Source organism: Chelonus insularis, unplaced genomic scaffold (assembly GCF_013357705.1).
Source record: "Chelonus insularis isolate UGA/USDA-ARS -01 unplaced genomic scaffold, ASM1335770v1 contig_319_pilon, whole genome shotgun sequence".
Classification (NCBI taxonomy): Eukaryota; Metazoa; Arthropoda; class Insecta; order Hymenoptera; family Braconidae; genus Chelonus; species Chelonus insularis.
The window spans coordinates 118,268-145,403 of record NW_023276489.1 but is presented as its reverse complement, the minus strand read 5'-3'; the positions used below and the strand labels follow the sequence as shown (position 1 = coordinate 145,403).

Genomic DNA, 27,136 nt, shown 5'->3' with positions numbered 1-27,136 from the left:
TTCAAACACCATAACAGCATAAATAATCGAGGTTTTACCATGTTTATAAAAGTAAATTATACCAATGACTTGGATTATGTTTAAAATGTATACAATTTAGTTCATTGGAACTCAATAAAAGCTTTTAAGGATTTAAACAAAAAAAGTGTTATGTTTTTCAGATATAACATAAGGCAAAACATAACTTAGAAGTTTAAAGGCTTTGCTTTTGTTTTGGCACTTGCAAGTTTCACAGAGTATATTTCTCTATTATTTTGATGTTGATGCACGCCTGACCGATGAGACAGTTACGATCGTTAGCATACATGGGTTATTCACGAAGAGAATCAAACCACGCGTGAGTTCCACTTACGCTCTAGTGTACAAGAGGTAATCCTCCTCTTTCATCACCTTCTATCTCATACACGGTCTATATCCGATTTATCTTCAACCGGCCGCACGCTCTGTATCCGAAATTGTCGATTAAAGTTCGATTTTTTTTTACACCGATTCTATGCCTGAAGCTCAATATATCGATCTATCATAAGCGATGTAGATTTATATCAAGATTGATTCACATTTTCAACGTTCAAGAAAAAGTTTGCATTTTTTAATGATAATATAAAGCAAAAAAAAAATGTATTTATTCCAATAAAAACAATTTTTTTCCTGTTGTAGATTTTTGATTACTTTTTAACTGTTGATATTTATAACTTAACCGTTCCATATAACCATAAAAGAAAATTGAGCATTAAAAATTAATTTAAAACTGCTAAATATTACTTAAGAAAAGACGATGAATTTTACTGCGATACCATGAAATTATTAACTGACAACGCGAATATAAAAGATGATTATTATATAAGAAGAACAAGATATTAGCTAATAAGCTCTTCTCTCGTCTCAGATCTACTTCTTGTCTTCTTTATTCTTTCCATCATAAGCTGAGTTCATTAAAAAAACACGTCTCCAAACGAAGAAGCATCAAAGATGAATTCCACGAGGGGAATAAAAGTTACAACGATAATGAGATTGCTTTTCCCCAACAGTCGTTAATGAGTTGACGAACTTTTTTAATAAAAATTGAGCGCGTGTGCAAGAAGTGACGATACTCGGTGCAAAGAAACTTGAAGCTAAAAGTATGACAAAGTATCGTAGGAAAAAAGATGAAACAAAATCCAAATTCTATCCTTCCATATTATGCTTGTAATTATCGATCAACTTATAAATTATATCAAGAAGAAAGAGAGAAGATTGAGGCAGTTTCAGGTACCAAAAGAAAAATGAAGTCTAAATAATTTTTTTCCCCTTCAATTTAGTTACTAAATTACACTATTATCATTATTGTGAAACTTTTATTTGATCATGACAATTATTTTTGACTTTTCAAATCAAGTTTGAAGCAATGAAAAATTAATATTAATAATTTTTTTCAAATGTTCCCAATGTGTCACAGTCTCTTTTAATTTTATAAACTCTTTCAAACGAATAATAATTCTTTTTGTCGCACTAAAAGACATTTCTTCTTTCGTTTCCATCTCTTTCGTTTTTTTAATATTCCTCCGATCACCTCATGACTACTCATGCTGACTACCATTTAGCAATGCATTCGAATTCAGGACACGTCTCGGTTTCAATTCGTCTTGTACAACTGTCGATATAGCTTGACAGGATCACGGTTACTCTGTTGTCGCCTGTAGGCAGTTAATTTTTCTTTGTCTTACGAATGAGTTTTTATTATTTCCAAAAATATATGTCAAATGTTGTCTCTCAAGATGACTTTTGAAATAAGCAGAAGAGAAAGGATCTGATCATTTTAATATAAACATAAGATACATTTAGAGATTAACGAAATATTCTAGTGATATGTAAGTACAAGGGAAATAGATAGCACAAATGAATCATCTTGGCAATGTCTTAGCTTAGCTATAAAGAGCTTTTCCTGGGTTTATAGTACGAGTGCATAAACTTGTCAAAGTTACACGGCTGAGAGCCGCGATGCGAGTTACACGTGTGAGCCAATGACATATGCAAATTGGACTTATATCTTACAGCAGGCGCTTATCAAATAAACATTCCTTGGATCGTATGCGTTGAGAGAACGTTAGTCACGAATGATTGCGCACCCATATGAAAGTTTATATGTGTATACGCGTGCATGCACTCTAACTTGTAACTTGGTGGCAGCTCGTTGGCTTATCTACATCTCAAGCGATTCTTTGTCTCTTACGATTCACTCGCGAAACATTCGCGAGTTTGCAAACAAAAAAATATTTGATGACATCGTAAGTAAAGCTTGACTCCTTTAATGCAATTCATAGATTATTTCTAATGACGAAATATTTCAACTAAAGATTTATGGAAATAAAGATCTTAAGCATGTTCAACTAACGTATACTAAACAATAATTAATAATGCTAATTAATTCGTTGTATTAAAAAAATTTAAATAACCGTAAAAATTTCACAATATTGTGCAAGACTATTATTTAATACCATGAAATAGAAGCAATAATTTTGAAAATAATGATTGAGTTAATGGTTACAATTAAATGGACTAAAAAAACATGAAATATAGAGTTAATTATGAAATAGACAGGAAAAAAAATAAAATAAAACAAAAGTTACATGAAAACATGTAATTGATTGAAATAAAATTTGCAAACTGGAATAATCGTATATTCTCGCATCAATGACTTTCACCTAGCGATGAGTTTTCGGATTATATATATAAAAATTATTGTCATGCCAACGTGAATTTTATTTTCAAATGGAAAGGCCAAATGGAATATTAGTTTGGCAGAACTGTGGAATCCAGATAGTTGGCCGAAGCCAATGTGAAATTAATGCAAAGGATTGTAATAATTTTTTGGAAATGTATACTGAGTTGCAAACCTGGCCAATTATCCAACACACGGTGGGCGAGTCTCTGTTCCGATCAACTCGCGAAATCGTGTTGCACGTCAGGTGACTTGATATATCGCCTCTCCCGTTCATGCGGGTTTGGTCAGTGGCATTCACTGAAGGTTATATACACTTTAATTCCCCATAGGATTTAATCTAGAAACTTTGCTAATATCAAGTCATTCATTATCCAAATGTCGTTAAGCATAGTAGCTTCAACTTGTTTTTCGTCCTTTTTTTTTATCCTTCTTCTTCATTCTCTTCTTCTGTATGATGCATAAAGTAATTTATTTGCAAAAAATTTTTTCAATTATTGCAAAGTGAAAAATTACGATTAAACAGTAGCTGTATAAGTATTATAAGAAATGATCATTGACCTCTCTTGCTCTCCCTTCCTGTCATGTTTGAAAAAAATGCATGATACTTTTTACTTAGCGGTGTAACGGTCAACAATTCCACCTCATAAAAATGAGACCGTATAATTTTAAGGAGAGTTGGCCCGGGTAAAAGAGTCTCCTGGCAAATGCCGCACGAATTGCAAAGACTTTTCTTCTTTATCTTTAGAGTATTCTCTTTCTCAGTGGCCGTACTATACATTTAAATGTGCAAGCGCACCAAGACTACATCGGCAGCAGTTGTGCAAAGGATTAAAAAAGCTTCAAGAGGAAGTGAGAAAGGAAGACAGTACACTCTTGAAGAAGTTCAAAAGCTAAGATACAACTCGGGTGCGCGCGACGTTGCTAATTATCAACGCCGATAAGTCACGAAAAGTCCAAAATAAATTAACCGATAAAAATCTCTCAGAGGCTCATTAAGAATTTGATTCCAGTGTCGCGCTTTAGGCTTCTTTTCTTCACACCGTCCTCCATTCTTCCTGAATATTTTTATTTTTAACTTTCTTTCAAACTTTCATTTATTTTATATGCTCCTAGAACCATCGTTTATGCTGAATAAAAATTTTTAATAAATTATCCCTAAGGATACTTGTTGATTAGAAAGATTTATATTGATAAAATTAATTCGAAATGTATTTTCATCTTCTTATTATAGACTTTCTCATTTACAAGTTGGAACCACCAACAAAACGATATTCTTGGATCAATATTATAATTATAATTTCATTCTTGATTATAATAAATGTCAATATGGAGGCAGAATAATGGCAAGATTGTGGCATTTCTGTCTCTATCCTCGGATCATTGTGCCATCAGTCTGTCTCCATTTTGTCTTTATTCATGTTATTGTTGTCTATGTATTATTGTTTTCTGATTGAAAGTACTTTATATTTTACATTATGATCACGAATGAAATTATTTTTAATCCAAGAATATTATTCTTTCAGTATATTCTATGCTTTATCAGAGTCCTTGTTTTCATCCTAAAATTGCCAAATATCTCGAAAGAAAGATGTAACCTGAGTTTATCGACGCAATATTTTTTTTTAACTTAGCCGTCCAATTTTGAGTATCAAAAAGCCTGCAGCAAGATCCGGTAGATTTCCGCGGGATAAGTTGATAGGTGGTTGTTTGTTGAAATAATTTTTTTTACATGTTCAATCTTATTCTTTTTTCTTTCTTTTAACCGTCGTCATGAGGCATTTTATAGAGCCGGTTCCCAAGCTCTAAAAACGTCGTCTGAAATCACTAACAGCGTCAACATAACCCATACTAAGAACAGAGACGTTTACCTATAGGTAAAAGAATCGAAAAAGTTTTCGTGAATTCATGCAACATATCTCGTCGTTTTACATTGACATCAATGATGTTGCTCTCAAAAAAAAAGCTACAATAAAAATAAATGTATTGCCACCCTCTCTTATATACATATACAAACGACTGGCAACGTATATCGAGGATAATCTCATTATTGAAAATCTTATACACCAGTATGCACCCAACAACCTTAATAATTTCCAAATGATACTCATGAAGTTCCGTCCATTCAGGCCAATATGAATGTAACAAATGTCCAAGTACTGAGAAGTAGAATAGTCGAGTTTATATATTAAATGAAAACGTCACATCTTGCTTTTTATGGTTCTACATTTTATACGATTTTTTTCCCATTTTTTTCATTTTATACCATGTGGTATTTCACACCGTAAAAATTTTGTACTCAAATTTCAAAAAAAGAGGAAAAAAAAAAATTTACTACCGAAAAACTTTTATACGAAATCTTTCAAATGAATTTTTATCTTTTATCGTTTCAATTTTTTGTTTTGTTTTAAAGTTGAATAAATATTAACTCTAAAAATTCATTTTACCAATAAAATAAAGAGAAATTAAATTCAACCAAATTGATTGACCCAATTCTAAAAAATTAAGACCACCAAATGAATTTAGTATTGATCAGACCGTTTTTCGATCAACATTTCTCACACGAATAAAATAAAAGACTATTATCGAATAGTCATTTGCCACTTTAATTACGCGGAAGTGTGTGTAGTGCGGCGCTTAATGAAATTTGTTGCGCGTGGACGTAGGAACGCGCAAGGGTGAGAATAAATTACGCTGGCACTCCAAGTGGGATAACCTGTATTTATACATAAATGCCAGACGAAGACAAACGTCCGATAGGTAACGCGCAGTAGTGAATTTATGTACTAGTCGGACAATAACAGAGACAAGAATTACGATGCTTACTTACTTTATGGCGGCAAGTCATTATTATATACTCATATATATCGCTAACTAATCATCGTTAGGTACTCACCTGAAACAAAGGAAACGTAAAAACTTTATTAATCATCACATATACAATATACAAGCATCATTATCTGACTAATTACCAATTAGCAATTATTGTATTAACTTTCTCCGTTACAATATATTGTAATTAATCAAATTAAATTGACAATTGTGAAATATGATCATTAATAATGAATAGACATTGATGATTTACATAAAATTGTGCTGTTGCAATTAAACTTTAGACATTAAAACGATAAATTCATCTATTTTTTTACACTTTCACGTAAATCTTTAGATCAATGTTTCAATTACTTTTAAAATCTATTTTATTAACCTTTGAAAAATACGACCTTTTATCATCACTCCAACATTTCATCTATTTTTACTTCTATTTAACGTGAAGCTAAAGATTCTTGCACGAGATTGCATTCACGATATTTTTAATGGTTTTATAGTTTTTTAATCATTTTTTTTTTTTTAACTATCCTAACATTCAGTTGATTCAAAAGAATTCAGACTGTATTTTTAATTTAAAAAAACGTTCATTTTTTTTTCCTCCATTTATTTCTGAAAAATAAAAAGAGAGCGGAGTAGTAACTTTAGAGCTTGAAATCTAGAGTTGTACTTTTTTCATGTCCTATTTCACTATCTACTAAGTTTTCAAACTAGTTGATTAAAATTTTTAAGCGTCATTAAAAATTTAAAACATGTAAAGCAGTATGAACAGAATATTACCTTTTATCAGTTGATGAAAAAATAAAAGAAGATTAAATTCGATTAAAATAGTCGACTGATGATCGATAAAATATAAAATAAATTGAAATAAAATTTTTTGCTTCATGCTTGAGTTTCAACTATAATAGTGATAATGTTATAAATAAAATATATGCCAATACTTTAATGATGTATAAAAGCTGACGATGATGACAGAGCAGATTTGGTCTACTGATGGCAAAACTACAGGAAACCAGTTGTGATATGTTTGATTTGATATACGTACGCATCCTTATCCGAAACATCCTGAGAAGAAGAAATGCCTGAAGCTACAAGAAATCCTGCGAAGAAGGAAGAGCAACCAAATGACGCAACAAGCTGTTGGTTTCTTACTTCTTTTTCATTCGTTCAATCTCTCTTGTACATTTCTTACTTCTCAGGGTCCAAGAAAATACTGTACATCCTCCCTACCTGTTCCAGACCAACGGGTCTTATATTGAAAAATCGTCAAGCGAATCGTTCGCGAAGTTTGAAAGCGATAAAAATCCAAATTAATCTCGGCAGCTCGTTCATCTCTTCTCCAACTCGTCCGGAAATAATTAAATGCTGGGTGAGTAGGGATACAAGAGATGCCAGACTGATCGTGTCTCATTTAGAACTTTCGGGCGTATAGTTCGACATTGAGAAGACAAGGAAGAATATCGAGCTCTTGTACTTTTAATTAAAATATTTTTCTCTATTTTTATAAGTTATTCTTATTATTCCATCACGAGTAATTAATGTAAAATTATCACCGACAGGTGCATCTGTCACTTTGCAAAGCAACTAAAAAATTACACAGCATGAGTAATAACAATATAATGTTTGGAAAAAATTAATATCCACCTCATGGTGTCTAAGAGAGATATGCGTCACTAAAATGAAAATAGCTATAACTCTAAATGTCATGGTGAGCGCAATGTGCATACAAGTATTAGCGAATGAGAAAAATAAATGAATAAAATTGAAAAAAAAAGAAAAAAAAAACAATGAGTATATGAATAACGATACGTCAGCGACACCAGTGAAAGAACACGCCTTCTAGCAATACATATAATTGTACATTACACTACCCACGAATAAACCAGCTCTAGCTCGCTTACTCTTTCTACTTCGACTGAAGAAAAATAAAAATACTCAACGAATTTAAATGAATAATTAGTACAATTAAACATGCTACGGATATTTGCTTAAATTAACTAAATAATTGCAACGTATAAAAGTCGTTGACAGAAGTAGAAAACACGCCGATATAATATAAATAGATAATGAAAAAATATAGAAAAGAGAGAATTATTATCTTCAGTGAACAAATTTTCAATTAGTTTATCCAATTAACGTCAGTCGTAAAAAGATAAAAGCTACCTTTACAATTCATTCTAATTATTAAATCAATCTATCTATACACCAAGTAATTATTTTAATCATTATATACTACATATCATTATTTTATTCATCATTATCTCATTTTTTTTACAAATTTCTCTTCATCTAAATGAAATGTAAAAAAATAAGCACCATTATAATTTTGCGAATTTTCCTATCATTCATATTTTTTCACTCATAATTATCATTTATTTTTCAAGATGTATTCAAAATAATAATCTCTACCATGATTAATTAAACAAAATATCAGATTATCATATCAACTCGTTTAAATAATTAAAATCCATTCCCTTGTTTTTATAGCAATGAAATATGATTGTAAATTATTCAAGTAAATGTTAAAAAAATCTATGTATTATTTTATTAAATCCTTACTTCGTGTGCTAATAGTCAACAAATTTTATCAACAGATAAACTAATTATTTCACATAATTAATAAGCATTATACGTACGAATTTCCTTTCTTTCTTTAAAAATAGTCGCTCTATGAGCAAACATTACTTAACAGGTCTTAAGCAATAAAATAATTTCATGTAAATTACTTGAAAAAAAAAATTAAAATATTCATCTATTAAACTATTTTCTCTTCTTACTATGAAAATGAGTGCATTTTAAATGCCATGAAAAAATTATTCATAAACTTTTTACAAAACTTTTACAAAAGAATACTCATCTTTTGCAACAAAATGTTTTTACGTCTCGGTTAAAATAAATCCTAGCCAGTAATTATAAAAATTTTGTTATTTTTCTAATGGGCATAAAGTGATGTAAATGATATTGAATCACATCAGCGACACAACGACTATAATGTTAATATAAAAAAATCATCATCTCGTTAATGTCGCTCATCTTTTCATATGGTATGCACGTCGAGTACTGAGTGATATACACCGACAACCATTATTTGCTACCATACCAATACGCGAGCTTCTTTATATCGGTTGTATGTCGCATCGCAGTGACGACGAGGGGTAAAGAGAGTTGGCATGATTCACGCGATTTCGAGTTCACGGTTTTTGCCGGCACACCTGCACTGACAGTCCGTAAAATCTTTCACGCGATCCCATGCCGCGTCACTCCACGTCGACTCCTTGCCATGGATGATTGAAGGCTCCGAACTAATTCAATTTCCACCTGTTTTTTGTCTTATTTACTACGTCCAATGAGACAGGTGTATTGACCCACTTTGAAGAAAATTCACCATTTTCTTTATCATTATTACATTAAACTCACTTTTAATTAAACATATAAAACGTATATTAGTTGCAAATATTAAACATCGTTTTATATTATACTTATACCTGTGAATAAATTTAATTACTTTTATAAAGCATAATAAAATTCTTTATAAAGTAAAATGTTCGTGAGAAAGAAACAAGTGTTTATTAATAAAAAAATTTTAAGTTCTAAGTTTTAGGAGTCATGTTGATTTAATTATTGTTTAAAGAAAAATTAGGTAAATTTTGTTGATGATTAAAATATAATAAAAAATTAAAAATAATTAGTATTTTATAACATTTACACGAAATTATTTATTGTCTCAATGAAGATATTAAGAAGTAATTAAACCTGACAAGGATATTTGTGTTTTAAAAAAAAAAAGATTAAAATCATCAATGATCTGGTAGATATCAAAAAAAAAAAAAAAATATTGTAATCAAGAAAGAAAAAAAGAAAAAATTCTACAGGCTCCAATGAAAAGTAATTCCCTTTTGTGATTCTGCAAATTCATCAAATACCTGAACAATACTGTTTTTCATTGAAATATTTTAGTGTAAAAACAAGGAAAATTTTTTTTGTAATTATCAGCACAGCATAAAGTTAGATATTAAATTTTTTCCCTTCGAAAATCGCAACAATTTTTCATTAAAAATTAAGCATTGAGAAATGCTAAAGTGGTTTATCAATTTTTTTAATAAATTTTTCAATGTGTATTGAACTAAAGAAATATTTCTGTTAATTTCAAATACATCAACAGGTAAATATTCATTCTTTCATCGAAGAAAAACAAATTCTAAAAGTTATCAACTGAAATTAAATTTAAATAGTAAATGAATTTCTTGCAAAAAATGCACTTTTAATCCAATGCAATTAACGAGTAATTGTTATATTCTTTGAAGATACATTTCCAATCAATTAGTGAAGAATGTGAAACTAGGCATGCTGTGAAACTATTGGAAAACTGTGAGAAGCTCTTGGAAAGAAAAAATTAATATAAAATATACCAAGTGTAGATGGTTCACAAGATTGTAAAAAAAACAGATTGTTAAATCAATTCAGTACATTATCTTCAGTACAACTAATTTTCAATTCCAGTCATCTTGGCGATATCTGAGTGTGCAAAGCAAGCGAAAACTATTTCAACTTGTTTAAAATAGATTTCGCATGAACAAGAAACTCCTGGATGTGACGTAAAAAGACCCAAGGCACTTCTCACTCCCTCTTATATACCACCTCTATCGTATACGGTCATCTGAAATTCAAGTAACGCACGCCTTGGTTCTCAGGGGGTCTTTGCTATCGGCTACTTTGCGAGCTAGCAAGCGCGCACGTGCAAGTCAACTCTTCTCTTTCTCCTTTTCACTTCCTTATTCGTTTTGCCTTCGGTTCTGGTGGAAAGATGTACCAACGAGCTCTTGAGAAAAATTCACGGGGTCCAAAAATTTACGAACTCGACGCAATAAAATTGCATTGAGGGAGGAAGGAAAGGGGTTAACATATAAGCTCATGTATTGTATGAGCACGCACGTTCATGTACCTCATATTGCACATTTTTTTCATTTATACTTTATTTTTAATTTTTTTCGTTTCTCCATACACTTTGGCTATAGCCTCATCCTTTATCTTTCTTGGCCATTCCGTTACTTTGAACCGGATGAATCCCAAACAAAATTTACCAACGTCGATTATTATCCCGTCATATCGTTCGTTCAAGCGTCTCTTCACGCTTCTTAGAAATCTCTCACGGATTTCGCACGTGCATATATGCATTCGTCTCCGTCTATATCTTATAATCTTTACTCATTCACTTAGTTTTCTTAAATGATTTTTATCACATTGTTACTTCTTCTCTCAATAAAAGTTTCCCAGAATTACTTCTTTCAAAGAACCATATCGATAAAATTCTCAATTAAAGGATATCCGTTTATTCTCAATTGTTAAATATTTCTATAAATTTTCAGTAACGTTTAATAAATAAAAAAAAAGAGGGAATTTTTGACGACATATTTAATATCTGTTAAATAACTTGTCCACTTTATCATTTATATTCTGATTATTTTAATAAATCTGAGATCTCAATCATTTTTTATAATGATTTGTAGTATAATCTTAATTCATTTCTATAGAGTTATAAATTTATTTAAAACTCAACATAAAATTATATGAAAAATATTTCATCAATTATTTATTACTCAAATATAAAATCATGTACTACATTCAATCGTTCAAGAATTTTTAAACTCCTATCATCTATTAAATTTTTATTCAAAGAGTAATCCACAACAGAAATATTGAAAAAAAAATTCAATAAATTTATGAAAGTAGTTCTTTAAATGTAAAAAAAAAAAAATTACCAGTGCTTGAAAAAATGCAATATAAATAATCGGATATTGTAATTTGTACTTATTGTACAGGTTTATTGATATCATTGACAATGAGAATAACTGAAAAATGGTCAATGTGGCATCAGAGGAGCTAAAAGAACTGCAAGAGAAATAAAGATTGGAGAGTCGCGGAAAAATTGTGGCTTGTTTTATATTCGCGGCTTGTTTATCGCACGAGCGTGAATTGTGTATATTTATTTGGCAGCCAGTACGTGGCGTGCTTCCGAAACAACCACCATTACTTACATTGCACCACGCCGAGAATTCCCGACTTTCCCTCCCTTTCGCGTATGTTGTTGCCCCGTCCCTAACTCTGCCTTCGCGAATTCTCGCACAGCCAACACCAAGTCAACTGACGGTTGTTAGAAATTATGTCTCGCGCACAAATAAGCTCCTTCTTCTTCTCCTTGTTAAAAAGCAATGTCTGATGTTGTCAAAGATGCAAAGAAATACTTGTATTTCTTATTTATATTATCCTCGAGCAATCCATAAAACATTTTAATTATTTTATTGTATAAATCAATTGAATAATACTTAAATATACGAGGTAAAAAAAAAAATAAAACGATTTTTATTCAAATGGAATACCAACGAAAAAAAAATACTGTGAAAAATGAAAAAAATAAGAAAGTACGGCACTCAGCAAAATAAATATTCGAATTGAAAATTTGATAAGAAAATTGTCAAAACTTATTCACTTGATATTCTCTTTGGCCTGTACAGCTAAATTTCTCGATTCTTGGGCTTTTTCTAGAATGTCCTAAGATGTGAAAAACCACAGGACAGTTTGACAAGTTCACTTCAGAAGGCCGTACACGTACGCACGTACTTGTCATCCCAGGATATAGAAGCCAAGTCAGGAATAAAAGACGACACATACACACCCCTATGCACCTTCGATAGAGTCACGTAAAGTCCAACCACAATTTGGCTAGCATACGCAGCATAACGTTGTGTTATGAAAGTGACATAGATAAACCAAGTACGTGAACATTTTCATCAATAATTCAATTCTAACTGGCTCAACTGTAACGATTTGAACAAGGGATTATCGTAAAATTTGCGTAAAAAGCTTTATCTAAAATTTCAATAGATTTAAAAATATTTAAATGTCAGTATTTTTTATTGTTAAAAACATAATATTCACACGCCTGCGTTCACACACATATGTAAATAAACCTAATAAAAAATGCAGATAAATGTAAATATTTATTGTAAATATTAATTAAAAATTATTTAAATTAGCAATGAGTAAAATTAATAAAAAATGTAAATTAAATTGAATGTGAACAGGACGAATGAAAAAACTGAAAATACACTTGTGTATGTATATCCGTTATGAGTAAAAAATTCTTGAATTATGTAATTCACGGTAAATAATAAGCTTCCGTGTAAATTAATAGACTAAAAAGAGCGGAACTATACGAAGTCTAATCCTCATAGTGTATACTAATTTCATGATTTTATGATGCAAATACCAAAGCAAAGACTCATTACAGTAAGAGCAGCGCAAAATTAATTGATTCGTAACTCTAGGTTCTCGGGTGTGCAATAACTGGTTCTATAATCCTCAATGAGGATAAGTCTACACACATGCTAATCCAAGCAGTCGAGATATTCGTGGCTAGTTGAGATCAAGTAGTCTTAAGTTCTAGTTACTCTATCATATTGTATTACAATTGTTATCATTAGAGAAAAAATGTTGTATGATGAATTAAGATAACATAGTACTGACAGAAAATTTTTTTTATCCATAAACTAAACGAAATAAATATCTTTCAAGAACTTGGAATAACTTATATTGGTATTTCTGACATCCTTGCTTACACAGATGAATGGGTTTAGGAGAATTTTTCAATTGCTTGTGAATAAATTCTGAAGCAAAAATATTTATTGACTGGAAATAATCGAGAAGGTGGATTTTCAATTATCATTATTTTTCTATGAAACAAAAATATCAGTTTACAATACTAAGTATATAGTTCAATGATAAATTGGACTTTATATAAATTAGGAAATATTGAGAGAATATCCATTTTTCCCATAGCAATTTCGTGGTAAATAAATAAATTGTTATGATGATTTATAAATGAAAAATAAATATAAATATCAATTGACATAGTTCAATTATCTTATAAAAATAAAAAGAAGAGAGAAATCAAGTTTTATTAATGATAATACCAAGTTTCTCAGCAGTAATATATTTATTATAAATAAGCATTCAGTACTTGTAGTCAAAATATTTATTTTAATCCATAAAAGCTTTTGTATAGTAATATATTAGAATAATAATAATATTTGACTGAATATTTAATGATTTGATAAAAAAAAAAAATAAAAGAAAAGAAACTATTTTTCAAAGAATTCCAACACCTGTAGAACTTTAGAGGTCGATTTTTCATTAATGTAACGGTTTCCAAAGTGGTTGGTGGCAAGAACAAGATTTTTCCGAACGATAATCCCGAGACATTTTATCATCTCAGCTATGTGTATAAGTGTATAGATACCATACAAAAAAATACGAGATAATGTTTACTTAAAATCTCTGTTAAATATGGCGTTAAATGTAGACTAATTTTTTTTTTGGAGTCAAACAAGACTTTTGTTGAATAAAATAATCATTGATCAATGCTACGGTAAAAACAGTATAACGAAAAATAAAACGAAAATTTAAATGACTAGACATAACTGCCTATTTTTGCACATGCTTTGGACTTTTACGGATAACTTGCTTATAATATTCCTTTGGTCAGTGTGATGGAAAAACGCAGCGAAACGAGTAAAATTTAAATGCATCACCACACCAAGTGGATAATGAGAATGTGGCCGCTCGGTTGGAAGTAACAGACAAGAAAAATCCATTGGAACGTGTCGATCCAATGCGTTTCTTTATGTCGTTGCTGTAACTGAGGGCGAAAGTCGTCCTTTGGAATTTTATGATCGCACGCGTTATAACCCGTACCGAACGATTTTTAGCAAGTTTACGAATAAAATCTGACGGAAATACATAAGGCATGAGAGAGATCGATCGTCGCACACAAGGAGAAGATACTCCAACTGAGTGCAGATCATTCGAAAGAAGATTCTTGATTTTTCTTTCCCTCTTACTTTAACCCTCGTCCATTCTCAGCCAGCATTCGCGTTCACCAGTCGACGTCTCTCCCGCCGTCTCTGCACCGTTGCAAAAACTCACTATCCACAAATTGAAAGTACCGACTCTCAACGGCATCTTTGCTCGGCCAGCGCAATGCCAGAAGGAGAATGAAAGAGAGGGAGGAAAAGAGAAAAGGATATTCGAGTTTCAACCAAGTTCTCACGTGAATTCTTAGTTATAAAACATCAACCATAAGTAGTATCATACCAACTAGGTCTTGACTCATTGACTATACTTTCTTGAACTGATAAGATATGATAAACCGGTCAATATAAAAATCACTGAAAAAATCTATGAAAATAAAACAGATATAATTAAAATGAGATCTTGTTTCGAAATAAAGCCAAGAATTGAAGGAAAAAGATTTGAAACTTCTTTTGATAAAATTGAAAATCTTCTTAGTTATTGTGTCAATATTTCTTAACTTTTATTAGAAATAAAGTTTTTATTTAATAAATGTGTATTTTTTTTGAGAATTTATTTTTCCAATAAAAAAAAGAACACCGTAATAAAATAAAATAGGAGAGAAAAACTATTTTGATGCTTGCGGGTTTAATTGAAAAGTCTTAGAAGCTTTTTATCCAATCGGTCTTTAGATCAACTCGAAGCAGAATGGAACGTGAAACACGCGATCCGAGATCACGATAAGGATCACTCGGTGGTCGTAAAGGCATGACGTTTTATTCGTCATTTTAGTCATGCAACAACAGAAAGACACGAGTGAAAGACTTACGTTTCAAATTCGTACAACATTCCATATCGAAGGTAGCAGTTATCTTCGCTCCACTGCCAAGACTTTGACTCAGTATAAAAACAAAAATATTTCAGCTTAAATGCCATGTCGCATTTTCTGACATGCTTTCTATCCACTGACTACGATTATTTGGCCGACAATCACGACCTGTATCACTAATATATACTGTTTAAAAAAAAAGCCTCCTATAGAAAACCTGCCAACAAAGATACTACCTTGTCTTATCACCAGCCAAAAAATTAGGATAAAAACTACTTGGAACGAATATACGTGCCAACAAGAAAATTCATATTGTCTTGATATGAAAATAAACGTTATTTGTGCCAAAATATAAATTTACTATATCTCATTACATAAATAAAACTAACTTAATTTTTTAAGTTCATAAAAATCCAATGATAAAATCCCAATTAAGGATATCAAAATTATTGTTAGACATAATAAATATAAATTTGGCCATTATTCAAAAAAAAAAAAAAAACACTAAAAGTATTTGCATAACTGACCTTATATGAGTTTAATATCTATACTAAATTTATAAACGACATGAGAAAGAATTTCAAAAATAAATTCTAGCAAAAAAGCAAACTTGCTGATAGCCAAGTTGACCTTACACTTATTAATCAGGTGTCCTCTTTCAAGGTCCCTACACCAGTTATATGATCGGAAAATCCAGTTTTATTTTGAAAGAAAAAATTATCGTCCACAGAGAATATTTAATTAAGTTATTTAAATAAATAAGCTACTTATATTTAACTACATAATTCACCATTAATTACTTAAATGACTCGATTATCAGTTATTTATACAAAAAAAATTTAATAAAAATTAAAACTGCATTCTATTATTTTTAATGTATAAAAAAGTGAACATCATCCTAAGTTGTGAAATCACAACTCTCTTTCTTCACTGTGTAGGAGGTACAAAAAATGATTTCATCTGAATAGTATAGTGTTTGTTACTTGTCTGGACTTTAATAAAGCAGACACTATTAGAAAATGTAAAAAATATTCATTAGAACTTGCATAATAATTATCTTTCAAGATTTAAATGTGATCATTGTACTTTATGACCAATCTTCTCATGTAATCTGCATAAATATCAGTGCAAATAAAAGTCATTTTAACTTTGCACATCGTCTGGATTACAACACCAACTGATTTAACAAACCCACTATTAAATTTACAAAAAAAAAAAACCATTTTTTTTATTTATAATAGACCGACTCATAGTGCCCTTTAACTATTCAGTTTATCTAGTGACATGAAACAGTTTTTAAACAGAAGAAGATTGGTTAAAAAACTAAATGACAAAGATCATGTAACAGGATAAAGATTAATTTCATCTTACTAAATCTAAAAATGTAATCATTAATTTCAAAAATTTTCATCCAAAAAAATATTTTAATATCTCGATATTGTTCCAAAAAAGATTTTTTATTTTAATGTCCTATTTAAATCAAAATTTGTTTCTTTTTTTTTATTAAATACTCCATCACCAATGAGCTGCTGTGAGACAAGAGCTAGACAAGAATGCGTGGGACGCATCATCAAGATAAGATTCGTTTAGTTTATGAATAGAATCTGGTTAAAGATCAATCGTAACTTCTAGCTAGATATATTATTCGTAACCCAAAACTGTGAAAGTTAGCCGTATTCTTTAAAGGAATTTAAACATTTCTTTGCTTTATTTACAGATAATACATATATCCGTGTAGGTAGTGGCGCATTAACCCCTTGCTGCGATATCTGTCTAACTTTTCGATATAATCTCAGGGTATATTAGTTTTCTAACATTGTCTTAAACTACACTAAAATGCATTGCGATCAATAAAATTTACCTCTTTAAAAATATTAAAGAAAAAATACCTGAAAAATAATTTACTAAAAAACAAAAACAATTCATAATGATAGAATATTTTTTTAATAATTTATTTTTCTTTAAATAAAAATTTCGATGACCTCAAATTGTGTCTATTGTAAAACTACAATTACTATGTAAAAAAAAATCTGAGAATGAAGAAAAATTCATATTCTAAACAATGACATAGAAAAAGTAAGTAAGGCTATTTGTTATATAAGAGATACTTGACATACATCCCATCCAAGTGGTATGTAATATGGGGATGAAAAGAAAAAAGAAATAGGGCTGAGTTTTATAAACGTTTGTGTGTACGGAATGTAGCCAGTAAACCGAGACAACAACGATGTCCTCGTAATTTTAACTCCAACTCAAGCAAAATGGAACCTGAATACTTTCTCTCTCTTAGTTGTCACAGTTTTCAAAGTTGTCTGTGCCAACGAAGAACTATCATTAAACACTAAGTTTAACCTCATAATTACAAATGTTTTTGTGTTTACTTTAACAAAGTCTCTGTTGCTCCAAAGCATATATTATTATCAGCAATCAAGATCCGCTTCTTTGGATTACTGTTTACCCTCCCATAACGATTTTCCATCATTTTTATAGCTTTTTATTTTTTTTTTCGTAAATCGTTTTTTTATGTCTGTTGAATTAATATAATAAAAGAGTTTACTTGAAGTAACAAAGTTTATTTAAATTGATATACCGAGTTTCTCAAACACTGTTGGTAATTGTAGAGAAAAAAGAATTGAATGGCAAATAAAAGTGAATAATTGCGTAAACATATAAGAGTACTGTATCGTTATCAGCCTTGGTCGACCAAGTAAAAGCCATCTTTAAGCCCTTTGTACTGCCTAGGTGTTCGCTAATAAAGATCAGTATCACATACCGATCACATTCCCAAGGAATGTCATCGACTGTTAAGAATAGCTGCAAGAACTTTAAATTCCTAAACTTAATAGCCACCAAGTACAGTATTGTTTTTCATTAATGACTATCTAATTTATGAGAAAATTGAATCTAAAAAAATGTACGATATTTCAAATTATTTTTTTCTGGTATTTATATGAGTATAATCAAAAATATTCTGTGAATGTGTAAAAGAAAGTAAAAAATTCGTACACAAATTTAGTTAGCAATTAATAAAATTCCACTTATGCCATTTAAAATTTTTGAATGTAATTAAGAAATATTCCAAGCATATCTTTAAATTTCACATCATTAAAAAGTAATTCAAGTATGAGGAAAAAGGCAATAAAAAAGTGTTCTGTATAATTTGTGAATTAATATTTAAAGTTAGAAAGTATGTGTACAGACTGAGATTGATTTCTAGCAAGTCGGATCGGTTTTCAAGTGCATTAGTTTGGTCGTTAATATACTGAGGAACTTTAGTGGTTAATATAACGAAGTCTGAGGGTATTCCTCGTGATCGGAGACCGGATAGAGAGTCTATCTACACAGGATCTCCCCCTATCGGTTTTTAATAAGGTTGATAAAGTCAACTTGGGCGCGGAATTGTGGGAGAGAGGAAAGACACCGGTCTACTGGCAAGAGGAAGAGACGAGAAGGAAAGGAGGGTATCGCGTACCTGTAAAGAGGGATGCAGCGCGGGAATAATTCACGCGTTATCTACACAATCTTCCCCGGAGTGCAGTATCTTCTCCGGAACTCCGGGAGAGAGTACCGCATACATGTTGCGCCAGTACATACTGCCTTACACGAATACTCTACATGGATTACACTACCCTTCAGTATGCAGGGTCGCTGGCCCCTTCGACCGTGGCCTTTCGCGGCTCGATTAGCGGTACGCCTTCCAATTTAACGTCACGAGACGGGAAATTTATTTCACATATCCAATTCAATTAAGACTCAATGTCTTTTTTTCTAACACACATGCGACTATCGTTGAAACCGTTTAATTTAATTCCATTTTCATTACTCACCAGTTAGATGACTCCCCGTAAATTCAAAGTCGTCATCCTGATCCCAGTGTTTCAAGCTCAGATTCGATAGTGAAGTTGCATTGGCAAATTCCAAGTTTGCGAAATGCCAGTCGAGTATTTGCCGATCCTTCGATGATAAATAAACGTCACTAAAATGCAGTATAACTTTAATTATAGTAAATTATTAAGACTGTAGGAATTAACGTGACTTTATCGATTGTCGTGATATCATTTAGAGGTAAGTGTATCATTTTAATTTAATTGATGGTTGAAAAAATCACGTTCAACCTTGTGAATTTAATTTTTTAACGAGCGTTATAGCGATGTATTATCATCATAAATGATGTTAAATGAATAAAATAGAAAAAAAAAGTTTAATAATTATGCTACCTTGGAGGAGAAGCTTCTAGCTCTTGCAACTTTGCTTCTATTTCTTTCTGCTGTTCAGCAAGCTGATCCCACTCCTGAGATAGTAAAATAAATGTTAATTAATCATTTGATCCCATAAATTATTTCTTAACTTATTATCCTACCTTGCAAGCATTATGCAAATCACGAAGTTTCGAACGAAATACAAATTCTTGAGTAATATCACGGACAACCAATCTGTTGGCCATCATTTCTTTATAATATTCATTCAACTCAGTTAACCTTTCTTTTATAGCAATCATCTGTAATAAAATTTAATTGATAATAGTTAATTACAATCTTTACTTAGTTTAAAAAAAAAAACAGAAAAATATATAGGCTAAGTAAATATGGAGAAATAAATTACTCGATGCTGGTTCGCTATAAGTCTGCCTTGGAGGGAAAGCACAGAGCGCAAGTGGGCTACTTGACGTTGTTTGACACCTTGCTCTTGAAGTCTAATTACCCACTCTAAAGCTTGTCCTAAGGAAACTGGTCTCGTATTACCTGATTGCCCAGTGGAACTTGTACTACCAACATAATTAAAGTCTAGCTGATGAGAAAGATATGATGTGGCTTCAAGTAATCGATTAAATTCTCGCTCCACCATTTCATCTTTGTCTTTTGGAACCTAAAATAATATAAAAATTTTATAGATGATTTAACATTAGAGATAACTATTTTTAATCTATTTTTCATACATTGTTATAAATATTCTATTGAAAAAAACACTCACTGTTTGACCATCACTTTCATAAAGAGGGCATTTTTGTCTTATTTTATGCAATTCCATGTTAATCTGTTTACTTAAAGTCGTAACTGGATTCCCTCCAAGTCCCGTAACAACCATTGCACCTAAATCTGCTATGTAAGAAGATTTTCTAAATGTCGCAATTCTTCCTCCAACTCTATCCTAAAATAAACCGATTAAAGTTATCAACTTTTCAATTACTCTAAAATATTCTTGCAAAAAAATGATAAAAATAAACAGTTAAGATCAACTTACTCGTGCTTCTAATACTATCACTTCTAGACCAAACTGTTGCATTTGTTGAGCAGCTGCTAACCCAGCAATACCAGCTCCAATAACTATAACTTTACCTAATTTTTTAGTAGGTATTGGTTTTAATCTTTTAAAAACTCCAAAATTAATAAATCCATGGCGTTCTAAAAAAGCATGAACTCTTCTAGTGAGTACAGGATCACTATTATAAGGTGCTTCAACAGCTGGTAAGGCACTTTCAATAATTAATTGTTGTTTAGGATTTTCTAGCCACAATTGTAACTGAAACACATTGAAGAAATTCGTATCATTGAAACTATTATACGAGCACACACAAAAAAAGTTTAATAAATCCTTACCAATCTATTTCTTATGTGCAAGAAAACTTTTTGTGTTTGTGGTGGACCAGATGAAACATCAGGAAAGCACGCAGCTTCAGTTGATGTTAGTTTATCAAAAGGCAAACGGCTTTGAAATGCAGCTCCTTCTAATCCATTTAAAAGCTCTTTCACTATATGAGAAAAAAATATACTCGAAATGAGTATAAATAGAAAAAAATTATATTAAACAATCCATTATCTTACCATGAGGATCTTCATGATCACTGTCTTGATCATCTTCTTCTTTTGTTTCGAGTTTTGGAGTAGACTGTACAGGTGGAGGTGCAGAAACATCTGCATTTTTTTGTAACTCTGATGGATTTTTTTTCTCAGGAGTACCAAGTCCTGTTTTAGATTTTTCAGATGTGTCTGACGTATTTTCATCTTCTATTTGATTATATTTTTCCTCCATTTCTCGATATTCAACCTGTTAATAAACATAAAAACATTGAAATCATCATAACTCATCTAACAATTCTTAATATATACCTTCGCACGTTTTCGGCGACTCATTTTGTGATAGTTTATAAATTATTTGTTACAAAAAAGTTCACGACAATTGTCACGATGAATTTCTGTTTGTTTTGATCAATTAAACCGGCATAAAACAGTGACTATGAAACAACCGAGACGCACAACGCTATTAGAACACAAATAAACTACGCCATTAGTAAAAATGGCGGCTGCAATTCGTTTCTTGTCTCTGTCGATAATCAGAATTTGCCGCAAATAAAGTAGATGTCGTTGTTACCATCAAATACTTTTGTTGGTATAAAAATACCAACTTGAAGAGAAAAAAACAAAAATATTTGTGTTATTGATAGACATTCGTGTGATTATATTATAAATAATTTTTTGTAATAAAAAAGTTATTAATGAATCATGAATAGTTACTAAAATGTTCGGTAGGTTACTTCTATAAATCTCATTTTATTTATTATGTTGATTAAGCTAATTTTATAATATAAATGTTAATATTTCTGAAACTTAATTACTTAACCTTCAATTAACGAGGGTAACAATGTAAATAAACTTGGAAATGTATTATAATTATTGTATTTGACAATTTTTCAAATATCATGGATGGTTTTAACAACATCACAGTGGAAACATATAAAAATCAAGAACATTTCTTTTTACTGTAAGAATAATATGAATCGTTTGGATGATCCACCAAATTACATAAAAGGCCGTAAACCATCTTTCATCGGAATGAACGGTAAAAAAATCCAAATATAATATCTGTACCTTTTATTAAGTATTTGAAAAAAGAGATTCTTAAAATTAATTATTGGAATTCTTCAGGTGGACTAGAAACCGACGATCAACAAAGGATACGTTTCCAAGTTGAACTAGAATTTGTACAATGTCTTGCAAACCCTAACTACTTGAATTGTAAGTAATGCAGGATTTAAAAAAATTAAAAAATAAGATATTATAACTGAACCATGATTCTAAAATAACTTGTAGTTAAATTTATCGCTGAATCAATAATGAAAATTGGAATATTTACAGTTCTGGCACAACGTGGCTACTTCAAAGACTCATCATTTATCAACTACCTCAAATATCTGTTATATTGGAAAGAACCTGAATATGCCAAGTATTTAAAATATCCAATGTGTCTTTATTTCCTTGATTTGCTACAATATGAGCATTTTAGACGTGAAGTAGTGAATTCACAATGTACTAAGTTTATTGATGATCAACAAATCTTACTATGGCAACATTACACAAGACGTAGAACAAGATTGCTGCAAGCAGCAGCCGAGCAAACGTCACAGCATACTAATCCACAAAATAATGGAATTGTACAACCTAAAGTTCCTTAAGAGGTACGGAAACAGTTTGCTTTTAAATTTCAATATTTTTTAAGATGTAATAGGAACCATTCGATTTACTGAATAATATTTGCTGTTTATTAGACTATTAATCATTTTTTCAACAAGTCTAATTGTTTTACTGTACATAAAAAAATCTATATTAAAATTACTCCTTAAAAATTAATAAAAAATAAATTAATTCTGAATAACTTAATGCTTACTTAGGTACAAACATTAATTAATATTACTTAAAAAATATATAACTATTCTAATTAAGTACTTTGGTTGCCTAAGTCTTAATATTACATAAGAAAATTACGAATATATACAAAATAACTATTTTTAAGTATAAATCCTACAATTCTAGTTCTTATCGTTACTTTTTCTAACAGCACGGCCTTTTCTTGATATTTTAATACTATTTGAAGATCATAAATGATCAGTTACAAGTTTTATGGCTATAAATTTTTGATATTTTATCACTGATAAAAACTATGCAGTGAAAATATGATGAACTCTGGCAATTCAAGATAAAATTATATAAAAAAAAGTAGAGTAAAAAATCTTTAGATTTTATTTTCATTAAAATTAACGATTATGCCATTGCCAGCATCAACCCATGTTTCTGAGAAAAGTTTTTCTCTCAAAATTTCTCTCTCAGATGCTCCATCATCCATATTATTGGATTTAATCAATTCAACTTTTCCTAAATTTCTCATGTCCTGAAAATTATCAGGTAAATAATTACCAAGAGTTTCTGGTAGAGCAATACAGAGCAAGCTTGATGTAAGACACAATAATCCAGCAAAAATAAATAGACCTGTTGATGCATTATTTGCCTAAAAAATAGAAGATTTAGAATTATTTCAACTCTTAGAACTATTCAAAGGTAGTTATTTATCGATATTTACCAATAGCAAAATGTATGGTGTACTTATACTGCCAATAGTACTAACAATCACACACAATCCCAAGCTAGTAGCTCGTACTACGGTTGGAAATAATTCAATGGTATATAGATAAATTATTGCAAACGTACTCACAGCTGTTAGTTTACCTAACAAGAGCAAAATTATTTTCATCGAACCTGAAATAAATTAGGATTTTTAATGAATTCTTTAACTTGTAAGGTTACATCGTGGACAACTAGTCTTTCTACCAATCCAAAATGCCGTTACGCGTGGTAGGAATACCAGCCCAGCTATCACGATGCAAATCACGCTATTCAGCGTTTGACAAACACCCATTGGTAAACGTCTTCCGTGTCTTGACAAAATAAAATAAATTACCACATAAATTGTAAGCTCTAGAATACCGCCTATTACAAAATTTATGTGTCTATTTTCCACTACATTAGGCAGGAAACGTATTATTAAAGAATTCATCACAGACACTGATAACCTAGAGAAAAAATAATTAAAATAGAAAAAACTTTACTACTGTCTATACAATCAATAATTAATAACATGTACTTCTCAAGATTTTTTACTTAAGTCATATTCATCACTTAAAACGAATTACTACAAACATCAATTTAATTGATCTTCATGCATTATCTATTCCATACATTTTTTATCAAACTTACCATTGGCATGATATAATCATTCCATATTTTATAAAAAGTTTATTGTCCGATGAGCAACATTTATTACTAATTTTCGAATTAGAAACTTCTTTCGTTTCTGCTTTCTCTTCGTTCTTTACTTCGGTACTTTCAATCTTCTCATCTGATATTAAGTTATTATCTATAATTTGATATTCAACACGAGCAATTTGTTCTTCTTGATTTTCTTCATTCGGAGAAATAACATCAGAACCACAATGGCTTATTCTTTTTAAAGGTTCTTCAACTTTATCTAATTTTACATCAGATGTTTCAATAAGTGTTTCTGATGTAGGGTTTGATAATCTTTTTTCTAAATTTTGTGATATAACTTTTAAACTTACACCTAAATTTTTTATTGAAATTGATAATTTATTTATAATAAAGTATAATATTAAATTTTATTTTTATCTTAAATGCTTACGTCTTGAACTGCGATTCGAAGAAGTAGTTGGTGTCAACAAATTCACAGCTTCACTTTCAGTTGGATCTTTTTCGTCGTTACTAAAAATCTGAGACTTTCTTTCCAATTTAATGGGAGTAGCATTTTCACTATTCTCAGCAACTAATTCTCTTCTGGATTTATTTCCACAACAACAATTATTGTAATTTCCAATTTTTTCCAAAGATATATCAGCTTCAGTTGTTTTTCCTTTTGCTATCAACCATCTTGGTGAATCAGGAATTATCCTGCATCACAAAATAGTAATTATCAATTATTATAGCAATTATAACGTAATTTTCATTAAAATTTATTATAGAGATAAAAAGCTACCATATATAAAGAACTGTAGTTGCAGTTGGAACAGAAACTCCTAGTTGAAGTATCCTCCAATCTGGAATGATATAGCTGAGAATTGCTAGTAATAATAATCCTAAAACCCACGCAACACCCATTACTGAGGACACTAATGTTCGAAACTTTGCGGGAAATAATTCAAGAACCAAAATATACGTGGAACTTTGTAATCCCTGAGCAAAAACTCCTTGAAGACCTCGAAGTGCAAGGAAGACTGGATAACTCTGTTGAAAATATTTTTAACAATTACTCAGATTAGGCTTTTAATCTAATTAAGAATTTTAACAATCAATAATTGTTTGTTGAATAAAAATATTATTCCAATACTTATTAAAGAAGGAGAATGTCTATACACAGATAAATATTACCTGAACAATATAAGTAGCTACAGCCATTGTTCCCTGAGTATATAAACAAAGTGCAAGAACCGGAAGTCGTCCAATCCGATCTGTTAAAATTCCTGCGATCCATGCACCAATCAATACACCCACGTAATAAATAGTTACACTGAGATCTTTCAAGTAACTTCTTTCACATATTAACCCCCAATCAGTCACAGTACTTCTTTCACCATATTCCGTTGAAAATATGTATTCACTCGTACAAAATGTTAAAACTTGATTATTAATCATCATCGATGAATTTGAATTCAGATTATTGGATGGATTTGAAACACAACCATAGGTTTTATTTACCCCATCTGATGACTAGTAATAAAGAATGATTAACATTAATTTACCTATTTAAATGTCAAGTAAAAAATTGTCTTTTATTTATTAAATTTATTTACCTCACAATAAAATTTTGGTGTATAGTTATGGTAAACTGATAAATTATGACTCATGGCAACTATCATGTAATTTATCCCAAGAAGAAATAATAATGCTATTTGAAAACATCCCACTTTTAAATCTTCTATCAACATATTGGTAAATAATCATATGAATTAATTTTTTTTATGTGTATATAATAAAATCACTTTTTTCTTGTAGTTATTTTAAAAGATTTCTTTTGATCGTAGGTTATAAGATGGTACGTTGGGCGTGAGCGTGGGCTAAGTGTCACCGGTGGGAGTGAAGCACGCACTGAATGAAGCAGAATTTTCTGAGCAAAAGACCGCACACAGGGAGGAACTCCACCGCATTGATAAAGAAGGACAGAAAAGAGCAGCTTCTCGTATCGTTCAATTAACAGCTTTACCGGCGTTCCAAAGCACATTTCAATCGGCATCTCGATTGTTCTTCATTCCATCTGAATATTTCACACGTTTTACATAAGACCCAATTCTTAGAATCGATTTTATGCATCCTAGAATCGTCCTGTGTTCTTAATCATATTAAAATATTTTTTATTATAAAAAATTTTATAATTATAAATAAATAAAAATACATTACTTTAAACGTTTGTTTTTAGATGAGCTAATGAATGACATAAATGACAAAGTTCATTATAGAATACATTTTATGTTGGGTACTCGTGTAAAACAAACAAGATAAATGCATGTCGTGTTGAGTTGGCGCAGGTGCAGCAGGAATATAATGCTTGCATGTATTCTTCAATGTACTGTACGCAGACGTGCTTGATGTTAGATAACGTGCCAGGTCGAAGAACTCTCTCAGAATTGTATTTACCTAGGTCCGCATTGTTGCATTAACTGTCTCGCAAAATGAAAATACATATGCCATAGAAGTGTTGAACAGTCTTTATTGATTACTACACTTTTGCCATTAACCGTCATGAATACAATCTATTTCTTCCAATTCAATACATGTTAAATACAATATTGTTAAACTGTTCTGTTTAAATTCTAACGATATGAGACAAAAAAGTGGTTTTAATGATCATATATTTATAGATTAAATTTATTGATAAAAATGACACTTCTGTATTTAAGATAATTGAGTAATTATTTGCTGTCTATGAATGGATAATTTTTGAACAATATCGTTTATCAAAGTGACCTTTTTTTTAGATATTAACAATTATTTAGTAATACCTCCAAGAATGCGCATTAAATAAAGTACAAGAATCGATTTCCTTCATTTCTAGAACTGCTTGCGTATTCTTGAACAGTAACGTCCGGTCTTGAA

The 27,136-nt window shown here is 30.6% G+C and overlaps 3 protein-coding genes across 5 annotated transcripts; 1 reads left to right on the top strand and 2 right to left on the bottom strand.

Moving 5' to 3' along the window:
- Positions 1-19,022: 19,022 nt before the first annotated feature.
- On the bottom strand, positions 19,023-21,475 carry LOC118065648 (lysine-specific histone demethylase Su(var)3-3). The gene is made up of 9 exons (XM_035081077.1): positions 21,311-21,475; positions 21,026-21,248; positions 20,801-20,952; positions 20,445-20,723; positions 20,175-20,351; positions 19,806-20,069; positions 19,564-19,701; positions 19,421-19,494; positions 19,023-19,179 (listed from the first exon to the last, which is right to left on the bottom strand). Exons 1-9 carry the CDS (start codon positions 21,332-21,334, stop codon positions 19,023-19,025), a joined length of 1,488 nt encoding a protein of 495 aa, XP_034936968.1. The 5' UTR covers positions 21,335-21,475.
- Positions 21,476-21,613: 138 nt separating this feature from the next.
- MED31 (mediator complex subunit 31) lies at positions 21,614-26,204 on the top strand. Of its 2 annotated transcripts, none has more exons than XM_035081099.1 (5): positions 21,614-21,726; positions 21,926-22,040; positions 22,127-22,216; positions 22,337-22,656; positions 26,068-26,204. In XM_035081099.1, exons 2-4 carry the CDS (start codon positions 21,974-21,976, stop codon positions 22,651-22,653), a joined length of 474 nt encoding a protein of 157 aa, XP_034936990.1. In that variant the 5' UTR covers positions 21,614-21,726; positions 21,926-21,973; the 3' UTR covers positions 22,654-22,656; positions 26,068-26,204. The 2 variants fall into 2 exon arrangements, with proteins under 2 accessions (XP_034936990.1, XP_034936991.1); XM_035081100.1 differs by lacking the exon at positions 26,068-26,204 and adding an exon at positions 25,862-25,880.
- Positions 22,588-26,072, bottom strand: LOC118065664 (organic cation transporter protein-like). 2 transcript variants are annotated; one of them, XM_035081098.1, is made up of 8 exons: positions 25,837-26,072; positions 25,415-25,753; positions 25,023-25,270; positions 24,672-24,937; positions 24,230-24,500; positions 23,804-24,045; positions 23,556-23,731; positions 22,588-23,483 (listed from the first exon to the last, which is right to left on the bottom strand). In XM_035081098.1, exons 1-8 carry the CDS (start codon positions 25,969-25,971, stop codon positions 23,211-23,213), a joined length of 1,950 nt encoding a protein of 649 aa, XP_034936989.1. In that variant the 5' UTR covers positions 25,972-26,072; the 3' UTR covers positions 22,588-23,210. The 2 variants fall into 2 exon arrangements, with proteins under 2 accessions (XP_034936989.1, XP_034936988.1); XM_035081097.1 differs by having other exon boundaries at positions 22,590-23,483; positions 24,230-24,593.
- Positions 26,205-27,136: the final 932 nt, after the last annotated feature.